We start from the raw sequence: 20,448 nt of genomic DNA, 5'->3' as shown, positions 1-20,448 counted from the left end.
GCCGCCCGCCGCCCTGGCTCGGCGGCCCGCCTGGAGCCTGGAGGGCCTCCCCTGCGCTCCTGGCGATGGGCTTTTGCAGGGCTTGTGGCTCCGCTCCTGGCGATGGGCTTTTGCTTGTTGGGTGCTCCTCACGCCCTCCGGGGCTGGCAGCTGCGTCCCCGGCGCCGTCTCCCCTCACATTGACCCTTGTGAGCTCGCTCGTCCCCTCCCAGCCCAGTGGGAGTGGGCCTGTGTTCCGGCAGCGCCGCGGGCAGGTGCGCCCTCATTGAAGCCCATGTGTGTCTCGCTCCGAGCACGTCCGGCCCTGTCAGGTTATACAGGCAGAGGAAGGAGGGAGCTTGTCGAGCACGCGAGCCTTTCCCCCCCCGCAGGCAGCAGGGTGTTGGGAGCAGCAATGACCAGCAGTGTTTGACTGGAGAGGCCTTGGCAGGCTGAAGAGAACATCGATCAGGATTGTGTACGTTTGGTATTGATCCAAGACAAGTAGTTTCAGTGTCAACAAAGCAGTCTCCGCTCTTTCAACTCTGTGTAATTGCACTTTGAAGTGGGACAAATTGTAGGCCAAAAGGAGATGTTGCCAAGTAGTACTTCTGGAATAAAACCTACATTTTCCCCAGTAACCTTCAGGTCAATGTTCTTGGTTTGCTGCTGTAATGCTTTACCTCTTACTGTAATTCTTAAGTGTCTGTTTTCTTGGGTGGGAGGGGAAAGAACTTCTGAATTCTGATTATGTTCTTCTGTCTAACTTCTTGCTGCTCATTCTGTTTTCTTGCTTCAGGAGCTGACTTGGGCAAGTTCCTGGAAAGTACGTGTGAATTTTTTTTTCCTTTTCCCATAACTGCTGGTTGCTTTTGTTCTTAAGAAACTTTTTAATAAACACAAATTACTTTGCTGCTTTGTGAATAGAACATTTGGTAGATGCACAGTGTGATAATTGGGAACCTTTGTAAACAAAATGGGTTGCAGTTGTCACCAACAAAAGCTTTGTTCTGGTATTTTTGAGCTCTGTTACTGGGTGTTGGCTCCAATACATAAGAGCTTTAGTATTACGAGGTATTGGTATTCTTGCCATTCACTGGAATATGCATCCTTTGAACAGTTAGCTGATGCTGAGGTAAAAACGTGTGTCTTGATCTGTCCTGGGAGTATCAACAGAAATGTTGCAGTGTCCGTTGCCCCTTCTGCACACCCTTTGCTCCCCAGGCTCACATAGTTCTACAAGTTAACTGATGTCAATGGTCATGTGTGTCAGTGTTCGTTTCTCACTGAATGTGTGATTTAAAAAAAAAAAAAAATTCTATCTAATGGTCAACTATGTTAAGAAGGTAGAGATTTATCCGTGGAAGTTGAATGTCACTTCCAGCAAGACCCACTTCTTGTGTTGAGGCTTTGATAGCCCCTTTCAATATCTGACAATATTGTGTTATAAATACTAGGTTTTCTTAATGATTTTAAGAGCTGCTCAGGCTCTCCCAGTCCCTGGATACATGAACGTGTATGGGGGTACCTGGTCACTGTATTTCTTTCAGGACCTTTTCTGAATGGTTTCTTGAGCCTGTTTTTTAAAGGAAGAGCATAGAACTAAAATGCAAAGTAGTCACGTTGCAGCGATTTGTTTCACAGGGTGCTTACAAAAATAATTTGATACGACAGTAAGAACTTGGACTCTTGCAGATGCTCTTTTCATTATAGATGTTGATCTTAAGAGGACTGTAAAATATCCTCAGATACTCCTTTTAGTGTTTTTTCTTGCCTTCCTAAAACATACAGTAAATGAAAAATATGATCTTTATGCTGATGTAAGCGGGGGAAAAAAAAGTGCTAGTAAATAGAGACTTGAGGGTTTTACAACTTAATTTTCCCAACTGTTTTACTCCTTGATTGAGGAAAAGACTGTGTGTATAAAAGGGGAGCGCAAAGAAGGTTTTGGTTTTGTTGTTGTTTTTTTTTAAGGAATTCAGACTAAGTACCATTACATCTCTTCTATGCATGCTGTCTCCTAAGGCCAGTTGTCTAAATGGAGCTGTATCATAAACTGGCGTTTCTTATACCTGAATGTAAGAAAAAAGTTGGCAGCTCTTTTAAGATCTACAGATACTTCATTTAAAAACAAACTAGATGTCAAAGTCATATGGAACATCTCATTGGAGCAGCTGACTGGCTGAAGAGGTGGTTTGCTACTACATGCCTCTGCTGAAAGATCTTTCTAATTATTTAAACATACAAGGGAAACATTGGTTCACAGTAATTGATGAAGATGAGCTAGGTACCTGGACCATGGTCTTTTCCTTCCCCTCTTCCCCCTCCTTTAAAGTAGTTCAGGCATCCAGCTCTTTATATTCTTTTTTTTTTTTGTTTGAAATACCAAGAATATGAAATTTGATTCTGCCTACTTTTGTCTGATCTTGTAAGTTCAAGTAACTGTCAAATGTATGTTTCTTATTCTTTCACTGAGGTCTTCAAAATTCCTTCTTAGGGCTTTTTAAGATATGATGTTAAATCCTCTCATAGTCTGATTTAGAAAAAAAATCATTTTCCTAGCATTTTTTTTTCTCATTTTTCTGTGTTGTGTTTTTTTTTTTCTTTCTCTCAGTGCTTCTGCTCAAAGATGAGTGGAGATAAGCTGTGTTTAATTCATCATTATAGATTGACAGAGCTAAGGGGCAGAACAATAAAATTTCTGCACACGCATAAAAGCACAGGCCTGGTCTGCCTTCTCCTTCCTACATAGCTTGCTAGAGATCCATTGGATGCTTTGGTAAGGAGAAACCTGTCTCCTCTTTGTTATTGAAGAAGCATTTCTGTTGAAAGGGACTCGGTTTCTTTGTATGGTTTTCTCATCAATTTGTTTTAATTCATTGAGTGACATTTGAAAACCTAGGTGTGTGAAATGCTGCAGGGGGGATGGTATTTGCTTTTACAGGAACAAAGTCAGTTTTCAGCCCAGCTTAGTCTCTCCTTTCCTCTCTTGCAGTCAATTCCTGAACATTTTTTTTGGTTGCACAAATTATCTGGTTTGAAAATTGTCAGAACTGAGAAAACTTAGCAAGTTTGCTCAAGGTATACATAAGTTATGGATGGAACCGTGGAGAATTAAGTGCTTTAAATTGTAAGGTCTATACAACATTGGCCCTCTTGTGGTTGGTGGTAGTGTGTGTATATATATATAACCATGTAGTTCATCATAGTGATGTTTAATACCATTATTTTTTCATTTTTAGCTCAGATGGTAGCAGGGGATTGTAGCAGACTGAGGTCTTTACATTGCTTTGTTAGTAGCTGAGATTGCCACAGTGCGTTGATTACAAAATGCGTCCGCTTCTCTTTTTTGCAGAGGGAGGGCTGTCAGTCCATTCTCTCTAAAGGTGGTTAAACATTCCTTGAATATAGAAACTGTAGCGATGGCTTGACGTCTGTGTGGGAAACTAGGCTGCCATTAAAATTTTTATGTCCCTCTTGCTTTTTTTTTTTTGTATGGAAAGGATGCACAGAATTGTTTTCATGCATCTGAGGTTTTTGGCAAGCATGAAATCAAAGTGTGTGTTTTCAGGAGTGAGCCTCTCCTGCAATCCTTAAAGCTTGTAATATATAGAAGCTGGATACGTAGACTTCAGGATTGTGGAGAAAAGCAGAAGGGATATCGGGAGCTCTGTAGAGGTAGTAGAGTATATAGGTCAATGAAAAGTTTTGATGGACATGTAGAAAATTTGTCTTGTTGACAATACTTTTTGGATCACTTACTGTTTTTTGATTCCCTCAGCTGATTACTAAAGCTGTGCGTTATGATTTTCTATCTTTTTGGCCGTATGTTTTAAAAAATCTAGGCAAAAAAGAATGATTACTTGATGCCTTCAAAAGTGGCTCTTGTATATGTAATTTGTCATTATAAACAGATAAACGAGCTTACATATAACATGTTAGGAAAAGAAACCAATTACAAAATTATTTTTGTATGTTAAATAGCTGTTATTACAGTGAAAGTAAGCATGATGCATTGCACTTTGTGAAGGTAATGTTCTGTTACTGGGTATTTGGTCCTTTTTATTCAGTAGAGAAATACTTGTTTCAAGTTGTGGTTACTATGAAATACTTTTTTTTTCCTCCTGTCACTGACAACAAATTGAAACACTTTATCATAAAATACTATCAACAGAATGCAAAGATACTGGTTTGTGTGACTGGGAGATTCAGAGGCTATAGATGTCCATGTCTAGATCAGATTGGGTAAAAGCAGATTTGCGGTCTGTGTGTGATAGTGTCAGTTCAGATTGGAAGAAACAGAAGGAAAAGATGCACTTTGTACACTGTGAAGATTACTTTGGGTGAAGTTTTATGATGATGAATGGATAGCTGAATTTATGTAACTTCAGACTTAGAGTCAGAACGTCATGTGGCAAGGAGTTGGTATGACTGGCAAGTAATGGATATATAAACTGATTTTTCTTGAGCCATGTATAGTAGAATCTGAGGATGATTTAGGTTGGAAGAGACCAGCCTTTGGTGGTTGTCTGCTCCAGCCCCCTGCTCAAAGCAGGGCTGACGTCAGTGTTAGACTGAATAATGTGTGTGATGGAAAGTGAATGAGGTTGATCATGGAAGTAGCATATGGCAAGTATTTTAAGTAAAAGCATCTAATAACTTGATTTAATAAATTGGAGGCCCAATTCAACTACCATTAAAACCAGTGGAAGCTTTTGCATTAGGCTTAGTTAATGCTGAATCATCTGTATATGTAATTTTCTCTATTTATGTTATACTAGGCTTTAAGAGTACTAAGGCAGGATCAGGATAACATCACAAGTCAGTGTACAAAGATATGGTTCTTAGATCAAAACAAGTGAATATCTTTAGCAATATTAACATAAAGAGAAGAAAAGTGATAAGCTATTAAAAAGTGTTGTAATTCATATGTAGTAACAAGTTACCTTCTGACTTCCTGGTTGATGAACATATGCAATCTGATACACATACTAATTCTCTCTGTTAGGACTTTTTATTAGACGCTTTCTCACCGTTGAATGTTTGTTTCCTGAAGTATAGGACGTCTCAGAACTGCATGAGTAGGAAACCTAAAGAAGGGGTGGGGGGACAGAATTTCTACAAAGCCTGAAGAAACTGCTTATGTAAATGACATTTAAAAACAAAACCAAAAAAACCCACAACAACCCATATCTGTTAATTCAATGAATGTTTTCAGTGAATGTAGTCTGAAGCTTTGTTCTGCCACTTTGAATATATGTATGGTCTGTATAATGTGTGTGACGAGTGGGAGAGAGGTGCTGCAATGTGGTTTTGGTTGTATTCATGTAGTCTGGCTACTGTCCTTGTTGAGGAGCAGGTAGACAGACTCAGCATCCTGATCTGTAACATCTTGTGGAATGGCACAGGCTAAATATTTACCTACCAGCAAATTTTTGATGTACAAGGTAGACAGATGTGGAAGTGATTTTCAGCTGGAAAACAAGAGTGCTGGCAGGATTTTGGGACAGGATTTGGAATGAGAAGTGGTTTGTGTTCCAGCCAGTGGCAGAGCCAAGGGTGTGGTCCCCTGACTCTGCTTGGAGCTTAATTGCTGGTGTCTGCCTTGGCTCGAAGTCTTGTAATAAAGGTGGAGGTCACACTGCTTTCTGGTGGGGAAACTGGGAAAAGCTTTCACGTTTGTTCATGTGCAGGTGAAGCAAGAAGTGGATAGTTCACTAACCTACCTCTAACCACCAAGTTCACAATAGTAGATAGGAAAGGAGGAAATATCTGGAATTGTGATATTTAATGCTTCTTTATTTTTCTTGAATTTTGTTAGGTGTGCAGGTCTCCTTAGTAATCCTATCCCAGAAGAGCTTCAGTGCCTACTTCTGGTGTTTGTCATTCTTGACTGCGGAGCAGCATGCTGCAGCACTCCGTGAAGCTTTAGGTGGATCTGTATGAAGTGAGCAGAGGGCAGTCAGTTTGGTCCTGCCATTTGAGAATGTCACGGACCATTTTTGACCAGAAACTGCTGAGAGATTGGAACACTTTTGCAATGATTTGAGACAGGAAGGTTATAAGACTTTAGGAGATCTAAAAATGTAACTGTAATAATAGAGGCATATTTTCTGGAGAAGTGGATGGTTTAGACATTGTTCCCTTAGGAAAGACTTCCTCTTGGCATGTGGGTAGATAGGCCTTGAAAAATTTACCACCTTCATCAGGATAAAGGCTTGGTAAGCCAGAAGGGACTACTGTGACTCGTCTGGCATCTTGTGTAATGTGACTAATGGATTTTTTTTTTCTGATTAATTTTCTGTTTAAACTAGAACATACTTTTTAGAAAATCATTTAGTGTTGACCTTGAAAACAACTTACTCTGTTGTTTATCTCTGAATGTCTTGCCTCAGTCCCTTCACTGAATAAACTTGGGTCTTCAGCCTTTTTTACCTGCATGATCATTTACAGACTGAACAAGATACTTAAATTTTTCTCAGAGCTCAATAAATAGAGCTTTGGTGTGGTTTTTCTTCCCCACTGTAAGGCATATCTGTCATGTTCTATCAATTTTTGAACACCTGATTTATCAGCTTTCTTGCCTTACGGACAACAGAACGGGACACAGTATCCCTGCAGTGATAAAATCCACTATATATTTACTCTAAATTTCCTTATTTCTGTATTCGGTGTTTTCTGTTAGCTCTTCTAGTCAATATTGTATCATATGTTCCTTTTCAGCTGATTAATGTCATAAATCTCAGATTGGTTTCAGGACTGTTTTTTCAGAATAGTCTTGCATTTGTTGTGTATCACCTATGTTTTCTTCTTGTGAGTCTTTTGATTGTATGCTTGGCTTTATTGAATGCAACCTGCTATACTGGACTGAGTAATTGAATAATTCATAATGGTATTATTGATGACGTGTCACTTCCATTATTTATCATATCCATGTTTGTCATCCTCAGGTTTTAGAAGTTATGTGGGCCAATGTTACAGATTCTATAGAAGAAGAGGATAGCTCCTTACCTTTTTCTCTGTTTTGAGAATATTTTGCCTTCTGAGATGGGTTGTTGTAGATTCTTTAGAAGAGAAGGATAAAAGAAAAAATAGGTTGTGATGATTTGAGACTCGTCTTGTGGTTCTGAATGATTTTGTTCTTTTTAGCATTCTACTTAATTGAAATGTCCTGCAGAAGTTAAATTTTATTTCACCTACTTGCTTGAGCAATGAAATTTCTAATCTTACAAAAGTATATTTTGATTGAATGTCTTCCATAAATCCATGTTGGCTGGCCTTAATTATGTCAGTGTCCTTTAATCAGTGTTGTCTGCTTTAGCCAATGATTAATATCAAACAGACTGGTAGTGTAGCCACCTGAGTCATCCTGTTTACCACTGTACTTAAAAGGTAGCTTGCATACAGTTCTGGATCTTCTTTAATATTTCAAGAATTAGAGGAAATCAGCATTAATTATTCAGTCAACCTGTTAATTTTTTTAAAACGCAGTTACTGGCACTGAAATTAGCTAGCTGTAGTAGCTGCCTGTGGAATGTTTTCTTGCTTGTGGCAGGTGAAGTTTTATCATCTTGATGTAATGTTGCTGTTGCATGGTGGAACACTGCTGTTAAATTCCTGTTCCAAGTTTATTTAAGGAGAACCTAATTCCTTGCACTTAAATCTGCTCGTGTTAAATTTCCGTTGTGTTCTTTGGTTCTCAAAATTTTCAGCCAATTTCTAGGTTAAAAAGGCTGTTTCAAACCTACAGTAGCAACAGAATTACCTTGCAAGGAAACGATACTTTTCTTCCTAAACATCTCTGATCAAACAGTAGACCATTTCAAAGTAAAATATCTGTGTATAGGCAGGATCAGTGGTATATCTTTTTTCCAAGGTTTAGGTCTCCAAAGTTAATAAAAAACCCAAGCAAGCAGCAGCCCCAAAGCTATAAATTGCAGTGACAGTCCAAATCTTTAATTTTTTTTCTGTCTGTAGGAAAGATTAGATGGGCACACCTGAATGCAGTCATTGCTTAGACTCAAACTGATTCTTAGCATCTCAAGTTATCTCTATCCAAAGCAGCAAAACATCTTTGTGAGACAGATTGCCATGTGGTACAAGCCGACAGAATTCTGTAATGGAAATGTAGGAATTTTACATTGCCTGAAAATCTTAACTCAAGTGCCCGTGAGTAAGGGACAAACCTTAAAATGGCATTTTCGTGTAAATCCTGAGGTTGAACAAAGTCTGGAAAACATGTCAGTTTAGATCTTTCAAGTCTCTGAAAAACAGCTTTTTGCCTAGATATTTATTAGATAGTGATACGTTTTAAAAGACCAGAGCTTGTGGCCAAAATGTGTCACAGTAATTATAGACGTTCCTTAAATTTTTTTTTCAACTGAAACATCTTCTTATGCATTTTAACACACAAATCTAGCTGGTAGAATCAAGTTCTGACTTGTATCTGAAGCAGATGTTTCTGAGAGCTTTCATAGATTTGTCAGGTAGTAAATAGTGAGCTTGAAAAATAATTTAAAAAACTGTCAGCTTGGTAAAACAGCCATTGTACCTAAAGCAAACCAGTGAAATGAGTGTTGCTGATAGCAACTTCTGTACCTATAATATTACCTGTTAATTGTGAGTGAAAGCCACTTAAATGCTTAATGTTATTGGATTACATTTTGTGTCTGCTCAGAGGATGGACTTCTGACTTAGAAAGTACTAAGCTGCTGACAAAATAGAAAGGATGTTTTTTCCCTTGCTAGTCCACAGGTTGATGGTAGGGTTGATGTGATTTCTTCTCTTTTCAGTCTTGCGTGCTGATAGCGGGTTGGTGGCTGCGGTACCACCCCAGGAAAATGGGGTCCCAGTTCCTGTTTGTGAAGCAATTCCATTTTTCCCCAAATATGCAGGAAAACTGCAACTGTTTGTAGGGTTGCACTGGCACCTTGATCAACGATTGACCTGATTTGAAGAAAACCTTGGAGAAAAGGTCCCTTTTGAAGGAGTGTTGCGAAGTCCCCAGGTAGCATTCTTGCCCAAGCAGCAGTGCTAACTGGACATATCAAAATATGGCCTCAGTTTTTCTTGCTTCAACTTGAGGCTGTCCCTGTGTGCTCTTTGCCCATACAAAATCTGTGGCTGTGCAGATTCCTCAATCAATAGCCATTAATTTTTAGAAAATCTTTATTTACAAAACCCTAGCGGTTCAGAAAAGGGCTTTTCCCTCATCAAATTATATCAAGGAGAAAATGTGTTAGGTATATATTATTTTTGTGATTTGTCATGCTTGATTAGTAAAGAGGCAGCATAGATAAAAAAGACCAAAATTAACATTTTAATTATTAATATTGAAGTTTAGAGCCTAAGAAAGTTATCTAGATAATAAAGATCTGATAAATTCATGCCTTTTCCTTGGCCAAAATAGTTAAATTTAATGACCTGATCATTCATTCCCTTTTCTTAATTCCTCACCCTTTTTCTTGCTCCACCCTGCCTCTTTCCTCTCACAATGCAAGCGCCATATAGTCCACCCCAACTTGCCTTTCCAGTTAGTACAGCTTCTCCTTGACACACCAACCCTGTGTGTTGTGCAGTCCCTGTCAGAGGTTCCTCTCCAGTTTGGCTTCCGTGCTCTCACCTTTTGGCTGCTGCTTTGTGAACCAGCAGAAGCAGCACATAGTTTTTGCTTTCCCTATCTTGTCTGCTCTGACACAGCTAAGACAGCAAGCGCACAAGAGGAATACACTTAGCCTTCTTGAGTCTTTTTCCTGTTCCTCTGCCCCTCTCCTCCCAAATCATTACCTATTTCCAGAGTGCCTCCTTTCCAATGGTTTTCTCTCCGCTTTGCCTGTAACTTCTTTTTCATGTATGTTTTATTTCTGGGTAATGTTGCCTATTAGAGTAAATTCACCTGCTACACCTACTCAAATCATCTGCAGATCTGGGTTTTTTTCTGTTCAGCTACAATTTCATCCACTTACAGGTGTCTCGCTTTCAATTCAAAATTCATACAGTCAGAAATTCTAGGGAGGAAGTAACTTATCTGAATGCAACACAGAAGAGGAAGCCAGTAAAGAGTTCCCAAACAAAGTGTGGTGGCCAAAATGAGGGACAAGGAAAGGCATTTTGCAGCTCAATGGGATGAGATTAGCAGGCTTTGAGTATGCTTGTAGGTACTAAAGTACTTAGGAGTCTAGTAGAGAAAGGTGACACAGTATCCTCAATTTTTGGGAAGGAAACCCAGAGGCTGAAGAGGGTGGGGCCCAGTGGATCCAAAACTAGTAAACGGCTCGATCTTAACTGTTTTTTAGTGTTTTATCCTTGTATCTGGTGCTTTTCATCTGTGTTTTCATTGTAGTTTAACATTCAGTGCCAGCCTTTTAGGTGTTACTGATACTAAGCTAGCTTTGATGCTGGGAGCTAAAGATCCCAGGTTCCCTAGTGATCCACATGGGTTGATCTGAAAGCTCTCCCCCCCGCCACTCCCCCAGCAGAAGGATTACAGGCATTGCAGGAAGCAAAGGGACAGCCATCCAATTAAGGCTACTAGGGATTGTGTTAGAGGCTTGTCTCTGCCAAAGTGTGCGCAATGGTTTGCTTGAATTGCCCCACAATATTTTCACATGTGGCTGCTGTTATGTCGTCTTTAGGTACCTAACCTTGTATTTTGATTTGCAGAATGATGACTGCATATACCATGAACTTTCTAATGAGCTGTTGGCTGCTTCAAAAAGGCAACGCAAATCAGACCAAAATCATCTCATACTAGGCCTGTGAGAATAGCTGGATATTTTTGTATTAGCTTCTGGTGCATGTAGTGGGGATAATCCCACTTCATTATTTAGGGTTATTGTGAAAATAAAAATATTACGATTTGTATATAAATTATATTGTGTATGGGGAAAAAGTTAATATGGTACGTAGTAAAAATACATGAGCAAAACGTTGGTTGGTAGGTTTAGGCTGCAGGGAATTTTACAACTATTTGTAATCTTATGCCCAAAAGATTTGGGTAAAATCTGCTCAAGCAGTTTTAGCGTGGGGGGTTTTTTTGGCATTTTCTAGCTTTCGGGCTGTTGATTTTTTTTTTTTTTATTACTCTTTTTATTTATGTTAATAGCATTACTTCAGTAGCATATATATAAGAAAAAAATGTTTGTTTGTTTTTGTCTTTTTCTTTTCTTCAGTAACTAATGCCCTTTCCACTTCTATCTCCCTATGTTTTGTTTTTCTTTTCCGTCACCTTTTCTTGCAAAGTATAGACAAACTTACGAAGCTCCTTATTTAGTCCTTGGGTCTGTTAAGGAACAGGGTTCTGATATGGCAAAGCTCCCTCCCTACCATCTGTCTTTATGGGTTCTTGAAGTCTAATCAACCAGTTTCTGTAGGTAATGCTTCAAATCCTTTTTTTGTTTAGGCTTTGGCTACTGTCTGTTTGATTTTGAAAAAAACAAAACCCCTTCCTTTGCAGATTTGGATTTTGCTGTTGCTGGAAGGAAAGAGGAGCTGTATTTTCTTACTGCAAAAGATGCTTCTCCAGAACTGCCTGGGTTGCACTTGGCTCTGATAGAGAAAACTTCATAGCCTTCCCTTAGTCTTGTTCTTTCCCTCCAGTTATGGCTTCATCTGCTGTTGTCCATACACTTGATACATAGGAACTTGACCTGACCTTCACTAATGTCTGCAGGACCTTGGCTAATAGGAATGGAAGTAGCTGATGTCTTAAGTTGTGCATTTTTTTTTTTTGCTTAATAAACCCAAGAATGAGAGAAATACTGTCATCTGCCTGCAGATTTAGGAGGATGTCACAGCATTGGATGTAATCAATCTTTAGAAGGCTTATTTTTCAAGAATGAGCAGTAGAAATTTCTTGAATACTCTGCCACTCAACGGGCAAATCTTTCTTGCTGTAATTCTAGTGGGTTTTTTATCCTCTTGTAATTGTCAGGAAGCTGCAATTCTGTTAATTAAGCATTACTGTTCTCACAGAAGAGGATTATGCATCAAATTCTCTGTGCTTGGTTGTCTTGCAGTAATCACTGATTTGAAAAGGGACTGTTTGTACAAATTGTTTCTTCAGATACCCTGATCCAGTGTCCTGTTTGAGCAGTTAAAAGAGGAATTTAGGGAAGAGATCTTGATGCAGTTACTCCTATATTAGTAAATTAATCTGTCAGAGAGCTGAAATGGATTCCTTAAAAAAAAAAAAAAAAAAAACCCGGTAGTTTTTTTTTTTTTTTTTTTTTTTTTTTTAATAGTTCCAAATACATTTTGGAAGATAAAATGTCATTTGCTACTGCTCTTTGCACTCAGTTCCACCACCTCTCTGGGCAACCTGTGCCAGTGCTTCAAAAAAAAAAAAAAAAAAAAAAAAAAAAAAATTTTCCTTTAAAAAAAAAAAAAAAAAATCCACGTAGTCAATTTTTTTTCATTTCTTTGCATGACCAGGTGTGCTTTTGTATTGTGAAGAAATTTATGAAGGACTGTATTAATCCAGTTGTCTTCATAGTAAACATTTTTATTTTTCAGGTTCACACTTTTTAAAAAAGAGGAATAGAAAAGGAAAAAATGGCAGCAGAAACTCAGACACTTAACTTTGGGCCTGAATGGTGAGTTTTTTCTGTTCTGTGAGACTCTGGAACCTTGTCTAAAAATTTAAAAAACATTGTGAATTTCTGTTCTTTGGGACTGAATCGATTATAAGATTGAATGGGATGTAATGTCTTTGTTGTTCCATACTGCTTCACCTCAGTCCCTGGCCTGTGACTGAAAGCAATATTATAAAATTAGTCTTCACTTTGTAAATTGGCATTGTGTATGAAATGAGTTGGGTTTCACATTATGGTAGGGCATAACATTCACATTGCTACCAAATATCTGAGGGAGGAATAATGTTTATGATCTCAGAGGTATACACAAAGGTAAGTGAAGACAACTTACTTGCTTGGTCTTTCCATGTGATACGTATTAATAGGGAAGTTCTTACACTGTCCTTACTGGACTTAAATCTATAGCTAAGCAAGCTTTTTTTTTTCCCCAGTATTTTTTAAAAAAAAAATCTATATGGAATATGGTAAAAGTGTGCGTTTCATGTCATAGTCTCCTGCATTTGCACGCTGAAAAGTGTCAGGAAAAATGAGCTATTGTGTTAAAGGGAATCCATGACGTTCAATAATCTTGTCAGCTGTTAGTTTTCCAGCTTGTCTGACATGCATTGTCCTGGCTTTTGCTAAAGAGTAATTGCACAGGTGCGATTATTGTTCAGTATTTGTTCCAATTTCTTGTTAAAGTGTTGGTGACTGCAATTACAAACAAGAATTCCGGATGGTTTCTGAAGAGTGATGTGATCCTTAAGTGTGTAAATGGGAGTGTGGAGTGATTATAGGAAATATAATTGCTGCATAGCATGTGGTAAGACTATTACTGGAATAACGTACTCACTTTTGCTGACACATTTTTATACACAATGTACAAAAATTGGAGAGTATTCAACAAAGAAGAAAGACATGATTTGTGGCCTGGCAAACAATGAGAGAGCTCAGTCTATTTTGTTAGATTGAAAGAAGGTTAAAGAGTGACTTTATCACTATCTATAAATACACCCACCAGGCAGATATCTTATACTGGAGTGCTGCTCTTCAGTGTAAGAGACAGACGTGATTAGGTTCATTGATGGATGAAAGCCAAAGTTATATTAAAAAAAGAGAAGGGGGAAGGCAACTCTAAAAAAAGTACATATTTCAACAGTAACTTGATTGCTGTGTCATAGTGAGGGGACTTCAGTCTCCGTTTAGTTTAAAAAACAGATCAGATTATGTATGAAAGTATATATTATACTTCAGTGAGTTACTAGATTTCTGCAGGAATAATGGAATAAAATTCTAAGATTTATAATGATTCTTTTGGGTTGCAGTATAGTCATGTCTGTCACGTATGCTGTTGTATCACTTAATAGTGAAACTCTCGGTCACATTTGATCTGGATTGGAGTTGAACATTGAACTGAGCCGTCTAATCCTTTGAATAATGCCTCCCCAGGCTTTTTTTGTTTGGAAGTGGTATGTGAAGAAACTGCCACTGGGTGGCACCAAACTAAAAAAATAAGATAAACATTTGACTTGCAAATTACTTTTTCCTTTCTGTTTAAAGAGCAATAAAACAAATCAAAGCATGCTTCAATAATTAGGTGAAAGGTAGCCTCTGAATCAGTGTTTCAGTTTAGAGCACCTTCCTTTCCAAGGATTTTGCGATTGTTGAGAAGAGTTTTCATTGTTTTGCTTGTCTAAGATGCACATCAAGGAGAATGTAGGAAAGTGGTTTGGGTTTTGTTTCTTGACACACATCCTTTTGTAAAACATTACCCAAACTTAAAAATACAGGATATTTGGGTAGCTGAGGAAATGATTGTATAGAATGAGACTAATCTACCTGCAGAGTGGGAATAATATCATACAACTAGAAGATGTTACCTGCAAGAAGTTGAGTAGCTTACCTGTGTGGGATGGGACCAAACTTAATAGCATATTTATCTATTACCATAGGTTAGATTACTGCTTGAAATGTCTCTGAACTGGCTATATTTTGTACATCTTTTTTTATTGAGACACTAAGCTAAATGATGTATGTGCTCTCTGAAAAATGCTATTAATTTTAAGTTCTGGAAAAGGTATTTGGAGTAGAGTAGAATTCCAGAGACATAAGAAGAAACCTCACTGCAAAATTTACCGTCCTATACTGTTTGTTAAACTTTGCGAAACATCTGAATAAACTTTTTCCTTAGCTTAATGTTTGCTGCACTGTCCCTAGTGTGGTAAGAATTTTTCTTGTCAAAAAGAAGCTGTTGTCATTAATATCTATGGAAGATTTACAACTGAATTTTGTGCAGCCAATGTAAATAGCTTAGTCAAGGCTTTAGGTGTGTAGCTAGCTTGCTATATAGTCAACATAAAAGAGTTCTCCAGAGGATGAGTTGAATTCCTTGATGTGCTCGTGGGAATAATTTTTTTTTTTTCCTTTCTCTCTCCTGGCTATGGGAAAAATGAGGGAAGCTCTTCCATTCTTCTTGTTGAAGCATCAAATTTTAGAGTTTTAAAGTTAGACTGTTAATGTCTTTCCTTTACTTTCAGTACTGGATTTATTTCATTTGTGTCAAATTCGTAAATGTGCAGAGGGATGATAGCATAGGTGAAGACACATTCTCCTCAATTCAGTTTTCATTGCTTTTCTGCTTTATTTTAGGCTTCGAGCTTTGTCTAGTGGTGGGAGCGTGACATCCCCTCCTCTGTCTCCGGCTTTGCCAAAGTACAAACTAGCAGACTATCGCTATGGGAGAGAAGAAATGTTGGCACTTTTTCTAAAGGATAATAAGGTGAGCAGGAAGAGGAAGAAGTCCTGATGTGTGTATTCCTAATGACAGTCTTGTGATTAGGAAGTTACTTGTATTTTGTGATTATGGGCAAAGAAATTGTGTATCCCTTGGCAAAGAACTGAAGAGGTCCGATTGTGTGGGGGTTTTGTGTGTGTGCTTGTTTGATTCCACTCTTACTGCATTCATTATGTTTGATTCTTTTTGCCACTTTAGACGCAATTTCCTGTACCCCCCGAGAACAAAAAAACCTGATTGCCATATTCAGTCCCACTGCCACAGATGACTGGGGGTTAAAGTCTCCTTGCAGATGTGCAGATTTGCTTGCCTCAGTAGGATTTTATTTAATATAGTGTAAAATAGTTATTTGATTCAGCTTGAAAGTTAGGCAATAAATCATATTAGCAGATCATCTAAAAATGGCAAGAGCTCCCCATTTATCCTGACTTAAGGCAGTTCACTTTAGCAGGTAACTAGCCCAATGAGAGCAGTCCTCAAGCAGTTAACTTCTCTGGGACTCGGGACACAAATACAATGTAGTACATGTAATACAAAAGAGCGGTGTAGAAAGTCAAGTATTTCCCTCTGGTTTAATTTCAAATGAAGGTTCGCAGTGCTACAAAAGTCAAATTTCTGAGAGCGTTTCAGGCAAATGATTCATACACTGTGCATTTGTAAATATTAGGTTTTTCTGTAGATGGTGACAGAGGTTGGTTTATTGTGACTTGCAAGTCTGAATCCCTCCGAGAGCCTTACCTTCGAGTCAGGGAGGGACTGCAAGAAATTATGTCAGGTTGTGCCTTTAGCTTTGCCTATAGATGTGCACACATACCTCCATGTTCTTACCCTACCATGACTGTGCTGACATTTTCATACCGGGAGTCCTGCATTGCTTATACACAAGATTCTAGGTCTTTATCTCTAGTATTGTGAACTAGATATTTTTGAAACGGTTCTCTTGGCATAATTAGAGCTCAGTTGGCTGTAATTGCAGCTTCTTGTCCACATGTCAAAAGTTTTTCTAAAGCTGTTAACTGTGTTATAACTTAAAGCCATGCTTTAACATGCAGAATTATTGTGCTCTACTTTGAGAAGCTGCGATTTAGACCTTGATGTTATGCTTGAATAAGTCAGCCTGTCAGAGGTCATTGTTTTTTGCAATTTGTGTACGTTATATCAGATGATGCTAAGACGTCTACAGTTGTGACTGATTCAGAACAACCTATTAATACCCTGTGTTACAGGAAGCACTCCGATGGTTATGAATGGTCCAAAAGAATATTTTCTCCCCGTGTGTTTGCCAGAAGGGCGTTATTATTAGAGTGTGTCTTGCTTTTGATATACACATTTTCATGGTGTTGAGTAATTCTAGTTACTGAGACTGAGAGGACTCTTGACACTGTTTCTAGTCAACTACTAGATGGGATGTTTTTAAGCTGTATCTTGTACCCTAGTCCTTTTTCACTGTGTCATCTTCAATCTTTGCTGGCTGAAGATTAGGCAAAGTTGTAGCTCTGATTAAAAGATGCTCTGATTGAAAGCAGGAAGACTTCTGCTAGCGTATACCCAAATGAAAAAATAAACCCCTAGGTTGCTTTTCTTCAATTAAAATTGGGATAAGTCTTTATCTCTAGTATTGTGAACTAGATATTTTTGAAACGGTTCTCTTGGCATAATTAGAGCTCAGTTGGCTGTAATTGCAGCTTCTTGTCCACATGCTCAAGGTCACATCTGCTGATGGAGCTTCCACCTGACGCTGGACTGATTAAAAATTAGTGTTAAAGTTTATTTCGATTTAAAACATCAGTGTTCTCTACTTAATAAATCCATACCTATAGTTTCACTTTACTTTTTTTGTTGTTGTTTTACTCTACTTGTTGGTTGTAAATTGGAAATGCTGACTTTAAATCAAATCCAACCTCTGTGCTATATATGGTAGTTTTGTTAATATATAAATAAAAATCTGGCTTATAAAAGTGTGTTGAAGTTAAAGCAATACTACTTTAATTTACCAGATGAAATTTCACTTGATTCAAATCTGAGCTGCAGTGGTGTGGAAGTTTGAATTCTGATGTGTATGATCTTGATACTTTACATATTACAGTTGTGGGTGGTGGATGCTTTGGAAGTTTTGTCTGTAAGAATATTTTTTCTTGGGGGCGTAAATTTGCAGTGGAGTTACACCCATCCCCAGTGAATGTTATTGGAAGTACTGGTGTACTGGGTAGATGGAGACGGAGTTGGCAGGATAAAAATTTCTTTATAAATCAAAATATGTGGTATCATCCGTGAAATGGAAATACTTGGGTATATTTGTATGCTATTTTCCTTTCATACAGATACCTTCAGACCTTCTGGATAAGGAGTTTCTGCCTATTTTACAAGAGGAGCCCCTGCCACCACTGGCACTTGTACCTTTTACAGAAGAAGAACAGGTTTGTATCCTTCCTTTAAATAAAAAAAAAAAAAATCTTTAGGTTGTCATTAGTCTAAAGGCAAAATAAAGAGTACGCCTCCATTAAAAAAAAAACATAAAATTTGAGATTAGTAGATTTCAGGGAAAGAAATTATGAAAGCATACTGTGTTAGTGTAAAGTTTAAATTCCATTCCGGCTTAATTATTGTCTTAAATTTTAAAAAATGTTTTTCATATGATGTTTGGTTGATGGCAGACAAGTCAACTTGTTAAATCCAGGATCATCTTCTGGGAAGTATTACCTATTTCTTAAGTACACAGCATTTTCAGGTCAGTGAAACTTCTTCTACAGTTCTTGGAACACCTTCTCTGTTGTAGAAGAAGTGTCTAAGTTCTGTAACTTCAGTTTTGTGGTTTTTGGAGAAGTGTTGAAGTCTTTTGACTGTTAACATTTCTTAGGAAGGTGCAGTACTCTTAACTACTTTGTATGTAAGCAGTTGCTTGATTATTTCCTTGTTTGGTCTCTATTGATATATAATTAACTGGTGAACAAGATAAGAGTGAGAACAGGTAGTCGACAAAGATTCCATTTCAGGGGTGACTGATCTGAGTAGTTTGAAAGCCCTTGCTTTAAATTCGATTCCTAGCAGAGAAAACTGTCCTACAGTTACAGAGAAAAATGCCTCTGACTTTTGACGCTGAATTGATTCCCTCTTTATGGCTGTCAAAACTTCTGATTTTTGCAGTTGCTCTCTGGTTTGTCATGTTTCTTAGCACTTTTCTTTCTTCAGAATATTGTGGTTTGAATTTTTGTTTGTTTGTTTTCTAATAGAAAGCTGAGTATTTTTACTGACTTGAGTGTAATTTGATTTTTGCAGAGGTGGGGACTGTTAGTATTAGTTTCTTAAGATTTCGGAGCATATTCCTTCCTTTGCCGCATGCTATTGTATTCTTGAATTTTTCATCATCTTTTTGTGCCTGGGTATTCTGGCATATCCTCTTCACCTCTTCTGGAATTCCTTCCTCTTCAGAGTTGATTAATATTTCTTGTGTCTTTTTAGGATGCTGTCCTTTGACAAAAGGATGCTAATAGTTTAGCTTTTAATCAGCAGTCATGTTTAAGTTCATGTGAATACACTGTAGGCAATTCATGTCATAGTTAGTCTTAAAAGAAAACTGAGATTGAGAATATGCTTTTATGGGAAATCTTAGCCCAGCTCCCATTCTCCTGTGGGAACAGGAGGGATTCAGGCAGCAAGTCCAGGAAATGGTCAGCCAGACATACAGCAGCACACCAAAATATTGAACCTTGGTGTTAAATACCTTTTGGACTTTTTTTTTTTTTTTTTGCTGATGCATAGTAGAGTCCTTCGGAGAGTAAACTACAAGTCTTTTACAGTTAAAGGGGACATTGACTTCTGGTGATTGTCAAGATACTGTCCGAGAGGAATAATACGAGTTTAAGGCTATGTTATTGAAGATGAGCTGAGTAGCCTCTTGGTACAGATGAGATGGTAAGTGCTGCTGAGCTTCAGGGATAGGTGGTCCTCTGCTGCAATGCTCAGTGTTTCATCAGTCTTGAAAACTTCTGAGGAGGTGGTGTGCACTGTGTCACTGTTTTTTCCTGCTTCTTTTCACCTGTAATCATACAGGAGTCTTCACCGTCAGCTTAAAAGTTCTCTACAATCTCCACAAAAACCTTAATCTGAAAGAAGAGGTCCATATTCCCTTTTTAAGAAGTCTTTCCTTTAATGTTTTCTGGGGACCCAGAAGATGTGAACAATCTGGTTTTTCTTGTCTGAAGATCTTTTTTCCCCCTTTGTGACTGATTTGAGATACCAAGGGAATGGCATTATTTAAGCTACCAGAAATTGCTGGTGTTTGTTCCCCATGACATAACAAACATTGTTCATCATCAAGAATCATGTTCAGAAGTGATCTTGAGGTGAATATTAATGGCCTTGCTGCTAGTCATGGTGCAGGAAAGCTCTTTCATCTAAGGTTGATAAAGAGAGTTTAAAACAGAGTTTAAAACACCTTTGTGCCCCCTCCATGAATACTGAAGGTAGTATTATCCTCTTGGAACTTGAGGGATGGAGATTTGGGAGTCCTGTAGAGGACAGGCTGATCAGAACACGTGCACTTCGGGGTAGTGTTCAGCTGAAGCTGAACCTGTCAGGCTTACTCTAGGCTTGGATTCAGAGCAATTCTTGCTTGCATCCTGAGAGTTATACACCTGATAGCATTGTAATTGTGTGTGTGGTATGTCCAGGAAGAACTTGTCTCAAGCTGATTTAAAGATGCGTTATCTAGAGATGCATGATAGATAATGTCAGCTATATGAATTTAAGCTTAAATTTGTTTAGTCCTGTGGAATTTAACTAGCCAGATACTTATGGCTACAGTATTCCCTATTACAGGACATAGATATACTTTGGACGGAATTGCTGGTCCTTTTTATCCTTTTTATGTAGAATGTCACTTTCCTGGTGATAAGTATGCTGAAACTAACCTAGAGCTCAACTGATTCACCTTGTAGTAAGTTTTGTTATATGACATCATAGATTTGTCTGAGATCTGTTTCCAGGGAACTGTCTTTTGAAGAAAATAAGGTTTCTGCAGATAGCTTTAACAGAGGTTTCCACCACTGACCACTGGCAATATGCAGCGTATGTTCCTTTACCTCCTTCCTCCCCCCCCCCCAA

The 20,448-nt window shown here is 38.2% G+C and overlaps 1 protein-coding gene across 5 annotated transcripts in view; it reads left to right on the top strand.

Moving 5' to 3' along the window:
* Positions 1–784: 784 nt before the first annotated feature.
* GIGYF2 (GRB10 interacting GYF protein 2) overlaps positions 785–20,448 on the top strand; it is an 80,899-nt gene continuing 61,235 nt past the window's right edge. For 3 of the 5 annotated variants that reach the window (XM_009284319.2, XM_009284318.2, XM_009284317.2), the window contains exons 1-4: positions 786–805; positions 12,493–12,572; positions 15,201–15,330; positions 17,667–17,762. In XM_009284319.2, coding sequence (XP_009282594.1) covers positions 12,532–12,572; positions 15,201–15,330; positions 17,667–17,762 — 267 coding nt within the window. In that variant the 5' untranslated portion in view covers positions 786–805; positions 12,493–12,531. Of the gene's footprint in view, positions 806–12,492; positions 12,573–13,250; positions 13,375–15,200; positions 15,331–17,666; positions 17,763–20,448 lie in introns of those variants that run through there. The other 2 variants (XM_009284314.2, XM_019473401.1) reach the window with 2 other exon arrangements.

The sequence above is a fragment of the Aptenodytes forsteri genome, unplaced genomic scaffold (genome assembly GCF_000699145.1).
Source record: "Aptenodytes forsteri isolate BGI_AS27 unplaced genomic scaffold, ASM69914v1 Scaffold278, whole genome shotgun sequence".
NCBI classification, from domain to species: domain Eukaryota; kingdom Metazoa; phylum Chordata; class Aves; order Sphenisciformes; family Spheniscidae; genus Aptenodytes; species Aptenodytes forsteri.
Note: the sequence above shows the minus strand (reverse complement) of the source record. Positions and strands in the feature narration are given on the sequence as shown.